The sequence below is a fragment of the Mandrillus leucophaeus genome, unplaced genomic scaffold, assembly GCF_000951045.1.
Source record: "Mandrillus leucophaeus isolate KB7577 unplaced genomic scaffold, Mleu.le_1.0 Scaffold19, whole genome shotgun sequence".
NCBI classification, from domain to species: Eukaryota; Metazoa; Chordata; class Mammalia; order Primates; family Cercopithecidae; genus Mandrillus; species Mandrillus leucophaeus.
Genome location: NW_012101920.1, coordinates 6,920,849 through 6,928,975, shown reverse-complemented (window position 1 = coordinate 6,928,975; position 8,127 = coordinate 6,920,849). Strand labels below are relative to the sequence as shown.

Below are 8,127 nucleotides of genomic sequence, written 5' to 3'. Positions count from 1 at the left end.
GAGGAACAAAGGCTCTGGGAGAGGAGGACTTCTTCTATTTTTTAAAAGTCTTTGAAATTTGAATCAAAAAAAAAAAAAAAAAAAAGAATCTTCCAGATGATGCTGATGCTGCTGGCTTCGGGCCACACTGTGAGGCCACTCGTATATGGTAATTGTAGACACTGGCAGTGACATTTATTGTTTCCATTTCTCCTTATAGTGGGAGAAAAGGGATTAGAAAAGTCAGAATTCAAGGCTCTATATAATATTTAGAGTATATTTGGTGATTAGACAGCGTTGTTATTACCCCAGAGCCCCACAGTTCCTTCAGTATGCCAAGAGAGTGCAGGATAATAATGCCACTTGCCCATAGCTAATCCCACTCTGTCATCTGTGGTTGCACTGGTCATACTGGAAGCCAGAGTCACAGCCGCCGACATACACAGATTGCTCCTAGAATAGGATACTAGGCCCTCTGGTACACTTTGGGTACTCTCAGCCTACTTGGGGGTGATTAGTAAATGCAGAAATCACCTTGGTGAATATAAAATATCTAAATAATAAAAAAGGAAAACTGCTTTTCTATACTTACCATAGATCCATACTTATAGATGCACATTATTTCTATGCCTGTTAAAAGAAAGTTTACATATTACAGGTTAATTTGCACTCTCAAATTTTATCTACTATCTGTAATTTTAATTTTGTGGACATCGCCAGTGAAAAATTTATCGTTCTCAGTTTAATATGACAAAATAACAATAAATTGTCTCAAATAATTATAGACCTAATTTTAATGTAATTATTTTCTTTTAAAATGTTTTATAAAAGTGTCCTGAGAGTAGAAAACACAACTACAGGCTGGGCACGGTGGCTCACACCTGTAATCCCAGCACTTTGGGAGGCTCAGGTGGGCAGATTACCTGAGGTCAGGAGTTCGAGACCAGCCTGGCCAACATGGTGAAACCCCATCTCTACTAAAACTACAAAAAATTAGCCACGCATGGTGGCATGTGCCTGTAGTTCCAGCTACTCAGGAGGCTGAGGCAGGAGAATCACTTGAACCCGGGAGGCAGAGGTTGCAGAGAGCCGAGATCGCGCCTTTGCACTTCAGCCTGGGTGACAGAGCAGGATTCGATCTCAAAAACAAACAAACAAACAAACAAAAAAACAACAAAAAAAACCACAACTACAAATATGATTTAGTTATGACTATTGTTGTAAATAGTCCAATGATAAATTACCATGTGGATCAGCATCTACAAGAGTGAAAACAGGAACATGAAACGTATCCCAGAGTTTCTTGACTAAAAGTCTTGTGTTTAGATCAGGAACTCCCTTTCCCTAGAAGCAAGATGAAAATTAAGAATTTTAACTTCAGAAGAATAAAATGGTTACAACTACACTCTTATTAATAATTTAAAAGTTAGGCTGGATGTAGTGGTTCACGCCTGTAATCCCAGCACGTTGGGAGGCCGAGGTGGGGAGATCACCTGAGGTCAAGAATTTGAGACCAGTCTGGCCAACGTGGTGAAACCCCGTCTCTGCTAAAAATACAAAATTAGCCAGGTGTGGTAGTACATGCCTGTAATCCCAGGTACTCAGGAGGCTGAGACAGGAGAACCACTTGAACCTACAAGGCAGAAGTTGCATTGAGCTGAGATCACGCCATTGCACTCCAGCCTGGGCAAAACGGGTGAAACTCTATCTCAAAATAATAATAATAATAATGGAAAAATTACAAGTTATGCTCATACAATGGTTAGTACTCTGCATGTGGCCACAGCAACCCTGGTTCATATCTGAGTCACAGCACCAAAAAAAAAAAAAGGTTACATCTTCCTACCTTGGATTTCAGGTGCTGAAAGCCTGGTGTTGACTGTGGAAAAAATTGTACATTATATACAAACAGAGTGAAGGACTGGGAATTATGCCAGTCCTAGGAAATGATCCTAAGGAAATATTTCAGCAAAAACAGAAATAATAAACACCCTACATATTTAAAGATGCTCACTGAAGTGTTATTTAAAATGGCAAAAACTAATACAAATAGCCAAAATATCTAACAACAGGGATGTGGAGAGGCAGCATAGTGCAGTGGTGATCTGCACCAGTTGCGGGGCCAGGCAGCCTGAGCTTGCATCTCAGCTCTGCTACTTCTTAGCAACATGAACATGAATGAGTAACAAAACCACTCTGTGGTCTGGGGCTCTGTGACAACATATAAGATTATTATAAGAATTAAATTATTTAATAATCATAAAGCACTTAGAAGAGTACCTGGCTTAAATTTAGGGTTTAATAAAACTTAACTGGTGCGATAGTATTATGAAGTCACTAAAATAATAATTATGTAGAAAAGTAAACTGAAGAGTGTTACAACAATGTTAGAGAAAAGCAGAAAACCAAATGAAACAGGGAGCAGAGAAACAGCGCAGAGTAGCCCTAGAGATTCAGAATGGGCTTTGGGTTACCGCTGTGAGTTTGAATTCCCTCCCTGCCCATCATCAGTGGTGTGATGTTGAGCAAGTTTCTTAGTCTCTTTAGGCCATGGCTTTATCTATAAACTCAGCATAAATATGCCTGTCACACCGAGTGATGGCATTATAGTGACATGGAGTTCAACTATTCAAATCCAGTCCTGATTTTGAATAGCCATCGAGATGTGGTAAAAATACTCCTGCATTCCAGTACCCCATTATTAAGGTGACGATGATGTTAGTACCTACCTCCTAAGGCTGTTGAGAGCCTTTACAAGTTGATATGTGATAAACACCAGTAAATGTGAACTCTCACTACGTCAAGTGCTTAGCAGGGCTCCTAGCTCATCATGGGTACTTAGTGTATTTTCACAATGTTCTTTGGGAAAAATAATAGCACATGAACACAGTAGAGGAGTCAAACAGTATTAAAGGACCTGGTGGAAAATGGCTCTTCCTAATATGGCCCTCGAGTCCCAGCCCCTTCTTGAGAGGCGTTTGTGAGGGATGTTTGTGGAGGCAGCGAGGAGCGCTGCCCTGGAGAGGAGGCGGAATGGAGTCTTAGAAGGGCTGACCATTTCCACAGAGGCATCCAGGTTTAGAGCAGAAGTATCAGACAAAACCAAAAGTTTTTGAACTGGTGAGGAGGGAAATGACAAGTCTGGTGTGGCAGGGAATCAGTTAGGTAGAGTGAGAGATAATTGAAGTCGGGGGCCTGTCTGGAGGCTACCAGGTGGTTGTCTTGTGTCAGAATGAAAGGGGAAGGATTAAGGGGAAAGGGCTGAAATGAAAGAGATTCCCAAGGCCAATTCAAAAGGACTTGTTGACCATGGGATGTGAGCAGTAAGTCAAACTGACTCTGACGTGTGGACCTCATTGCAGTATCTGCATTGATAGCCACAGGACAAGTGGCAGGAACACTCAGCTCTTCAAGGAAGAAAGCTTTTGAGTGTGGTTTTAGAAACATGAACTTATCAAGGTTACAGTGCTCTATGATCATGCCATGGTACTTTGGCCTGGGCAACAGAGCCAGACCCTGTCTCTATTAAAAAAAAAAAAAAAAGAACTTGAGGTGACAGCCAGCTTTGAGGATGTTTAAATAAATGCCTTGGAAATTTCTGTTGTATGATCCCAAAGGATGCATTATATTGAAAACAGGACATTGTGTAGATAATATTGTAAATCCTCTTACCAATCACCATAACAGTATATATTAGTATTGGAATTATAGTAAAGTTAGATAATATACCGTAATCATGATGCATGGAGACAATTTGTTGCAAAAGTTGTCATCTAGGAGCCGCTGAAATGTTGCATCTTTTTCTACAATTAATACAAACTTTGCATCTGTAACTAAATCTGTGAAGTTAAGGCTGATAATTTGAAAGCAAGAGTATTTCAGTTTAATCACCAACTAAATTAAGGTGCCATAGAGATAACTCAAAAGCAGCTATAGATACAACATTTTAATTTGTACCTTCAAACATATAAACATATCTATTCATATATTCTGATATCTGTCTCTTCCACTAGATGTTGAGCTCCTAAAAGAGTCCTAAAGAAAGGACCATGGTGTGTTCATCTTGACTGCTATAGGGTCTAACTTGTTCCTTACACATTATGAAGGCTTGGCTTACCAAAGGAATGAATGAATGAATGAACATTCCAAAAGTTTAAATAGTTTTCCCACTTAAAGGATACTCCGAATTCCTTGAATATTAGATGGCACAGCAATAGCCTTTTAAAAAAACAAAAACAAACAAAAGAAAAACAGTTTTTATCTCACATAAAAAGCAAAAAACCACATTTTTTAGTTTATCACAAAGCCCTCTGTTTTTATTTTTCTTTGACCATACCAGTCATCAGAGACTTATTCCTCTGTTAAAAAATAGTAGAAAACAGCTTTACCCCTCAGTGAGAAAACCGGCATATGACTCACAGCAATTCTCCCAACAGGGGTACTAGCTTTAGTATTGTGGACTGTCTTTGTATCTAAACCCAACAAATAGTTTAGTATAAAAAATATCGCTTTCAGAACCAGAACATTTAATGAAGATTACTAAATAACCACGCTAAAATGATCAAGCTACACTTTATCTGAAAATAATGGTGCATTTTTAAAGAGTTGTATATGTATGCTTATTTCAATCTGACATTTGACAATTAGCATATTTTGAAACTACGTAATGTACAGTACTGTAAAGCATATTCCTATTCATCTTTCAGTTTTATTTTGAAATCTTAAGCTCTAGGTTACATAACAAAGCAAGAAATACAATTAGGCTTCAAAACTGAAGGAGCTAAAAGAGTTAAAGCTGTGAAAACATCGATGATGCTTCTTACTGTTGCACCACAGGTACAATTCACTTTGGTGCCATCTTCCTCGATATACCTTAAGTTGCCGGCAATTAAACCTTTTGATGTAGATAACTGCAAAAAATAATAGACATATTTGAAACCTGTTTCACGAATATGTTTTAGGCTATTAAGTCACTCCTCATGTTCATCTGCTAAATTATTGGTATTTTCACTTGGATTGAAATTTAAGAGACGAAAGAGAAAATATGTAAAGGTATTTAGGAATTTAAAATATTTGGTAATTCATCAGTTTGGTCCATTCACCCAAAGGAATATATTGAGAATCTATTATTTAAATTTATAGTGAGAAAAATGCAGCATCAAATAATATCCAGGCTATATTATGTTTTAAAATTATGTTTTATGCAAGTATTTTGTTTTAAAATAAAATGTTTTGTATTAGGTACTACTTACTATATGCAGACTCCTCCTTGACACTTTTAACATACAAGAAATGTCATTGATAATATTGTCCACAACAGTCTGGTTGCCAAAGAGTTGGCTGTCAGTGTAATATATGTCTCTGTGAAAATTTAAAATACGTATTTTAAATTAACCATATTCTCTTTGAATATGACAAGTATTAGAGTGTTAACCGAAGAAAGCTTTAACTGGATGAAAACACAACATGTAAAAAAAGTAAATTATGAGCCATAGTTTAGTCTTATGTAACTTTTCAAAGTATATAATAAAAGTTAATCCAAGTAATTCTCACATTACATTTTAAAGAGTAATTTACTAGAACAATATACTTACCTTTTGGTTGCATAAGTGTTGCTCTGTACTAACTTATAAATCATGGACAATATTTTAAGGATTAGAGCTGGAAAATAAGATTCAACAAATAAGTTGCTCATCATTTCTCTTATTGATTCAAAAGATACTGCTATCAAGGATTTTAACTTAACTTCAGTTAACATTTAAAAAATTATCTTTCCAAAATGGGAGGGTTAAGTACAGAACAATTACCTGAGGAATCAGTTAAAATTAATTGCTCTATGGACAGCAAAACTAAGAGGATGATTTTGCACTGAACCTTATACCTTGAAAAATATGTTTATGTTGATAACCTACTTCCATAGTTATTGACAATGAAAAATTCTAGAAATTTATTTTATGTACAAAAGTGGTCTATTAAAACAAGTAAAATTATTTAACTAGGAACAAATAAAATTAAGAAGATAACTAAATTTATTTATCCTTTATTACCAAAAGCTAAGAACAATTAACTTACCAAATTTTTTAACTGATTTTGGTGAATCACTTTTGATCTTTCTTGTGGTGCAATGGGATACCATCTGAAGACCTACAGAATCTTCAAACCTGTCGTTTTGTTTAAAGCAAAGGAATAAAGTGAAAAAGACAACTTCTAAACACCAAACAATATATACTTATGGTCTTTAAAACCCACACTTCTTCTCAATTTAAGCACTGAAGCTTAGGATCAACTGGTTTGAAAGCATAGATCATTCCAGGTGATAACTAGGAAATTAGATTTGTGACAAACAGAGGCACCAAGATAAACCATTTAACATAAATGAGCTAATACCTTTGATTAGGGGGTGTGGGAGTGTGTTTGTGTGTGTGTGCATACTTTTTTCCTGGGAAGACATTTTTAGTATATGTAAAACGTTTTCAAATATTTCACAATTAGTACTTTACTCATTTTAATAATCTACTCATTTAATAATTTTACTCAATTTAATAAGCTTTGAAATGTTTCATTTCTGGTTTACCTGCAAAATTACACTACATAAAATAGCAATTTTATTAGGTTGTTAAGCTGAACTGCCAAACTTCCCCTAAAGGTGGCAGAAGGCACCAGGTGGATATGTCAGGTGTAAGCTGCTTCAAAGCTAGGTAAAATCCATCTTTCAAAACATGACTGAAAAGTATACAGCTTATATTACTTATATAGATCATAAAACAATAGTGAGGAAGGAGACTCAAAATTCCTTTCATTTTGTTTCTGTACCTCTTACAAAATATGAGAGGCTGAAAAAAACCTGTATAACCAGGTTCAATAATTCTGATAAAGCTGTTTGCTGATTTTACCCTTTTTGGACACATGACTTAGCAGGGATAGAAGGTCTGTTAGGAGAAAGGCTTAAATGTGCTATATGTTCAGGATACTTTTATTTTGGTCTGGTATCAGAATTGGTTATACTTCCCGTGAGCAAGTGGTTTGCTTTTGTGGTATATATGAGAATTGCACCCATGACATCTTCCCCTCTGTCTGCTAGAAAGCATAGCTCCAAGTTTAGTGTCTATTTTTAGCAAAATTATGAGACTTTACCACATGCATTTGGAATTCTAACATCTTCTGGTGCTCCATTCTGTTGGTGCTAGCATTGTTTTCCCTTTGCCTCATCTTTCACACCTACTTCTAGTTTACATCACCTCTCTGTATGGTATGTATTATGTAAACTTCCTAAATCCTTTTTTTTGGCAAGGTAATGGCAATAAAATGAAAAAAAAAATGACCAGAACTCTAACTCAAATAATTCAAATAATGACATAGATACTGCATTTAAAAAATGAAAATGCAAAATGCCCACTTTATGTTTTCCCAGCTTGATCTGTTGTCTATCGTGAATGCAGGTGCTTCGTTTCTTGCCAAGCTTGTGATTATGTCTTGGATAATATTTTCTATAGATACAAGAACCTCAGAACTGAAACAATAAACACAGCATGATTCCATCTTAATCATAAATTTTGACTTTATAATATGTAAGATTTTCCCAGATCAATATTAAAGTAACTTTTTATTTTATTCTTTTTTAAGAGTAGGTAATTGGGAAGGGATTTTTTAAAAAAGAGAAAGACTAGGTAATCCATGTCAATAATTATCTCTCCCATTAAACCTTTACTACTGCATTAAAGCAACTGTATTTACAAATAAATTTCATTTGCTTGTAATTTTACTTCTCAAGCAATTACCAATTGAAGGTCTCCCTTTTACATTAATGACTAAATTTACAACTATATTTTTATCTACACTTCATATTAACCTACCATAATCTAGCTGAGCTTTAATACAAATTTGACATACTACTGATAAATGTTTTAATTAAAAAGTGATACAATATTGGCTTTGAATTTCTTTCCCGAAAATGCAATGCAAAAATTTCAAAAGAAACACCTTTTGTGGTCGCACATTAGCCTAGTTAATCTCAAGCCTTAAAATTGGCTCTTCTGAAATTTAGTGATACAAAAAAGAAAACGCTTAATTACTACCCTGGAAAGAAAAAATCGTGAGGCCGGGCGCAGTGGCTCACGCCTGTAATCCCAGTACATTGGGAGGCCGAGG

General features: G+C 35.7%; 1 protein-coding gene across 2 annotated transcripts in view; it reads right to left on the bottom strand.

The window, feature by feature from the left end:
• The window catches only part of SPO11 (SPO11 meiotic protein covalently bound to DSB), a 14,612-nt gene that overhangs the window by 4,704 nt on the left and 1,781 nt on the right, over positions 1 to 8,127 (bottom strand). The window contains exons 2-10 of one of the 2 annotated variants that reach the window (XM_011978148.1): positions 7,376 to 7,489; positions 6,052 to 6,140; positions 5,574 to 5,640; positions 5,232 to 5,340; positions 4,803 to 4,889; positions 4,161 to 4,197; positions 3,709 to 3,818; positions 1,224 to 1,323; positions 572 to 609 (exon numbers count right to left, since the gene is read on the bottom strand). In XM_011978148.1, the coding sequence (XP_011833538.1) occupies positions 572 to 609; positions 1,224 to 1,323; positions 3,709 to 3,818; positions 4,161 to 4,197; positions 4,803 to 4,889; positions 5,232 to 5,340; positions 5,574 to 5,640; positions 6,052 to 6,140; positions 7,376 to 7,489 (751 nt within the window). The remainder of the gene's footprint in view (positions 1 to 571; positions 610 to 1,223; positions 1,324 to 3,708; positions 3,819 to 4,160; positions 4,198 to 4,802; positions 4,890 to 5,231; positions 5,341 to 5,573; positions 5,641 to 6,051; positions 6,141 to 7,375; positions 7,490 to 8,127) is intronic. The other variant, XM_011978149.1, reaches the window with a different exon arrangement.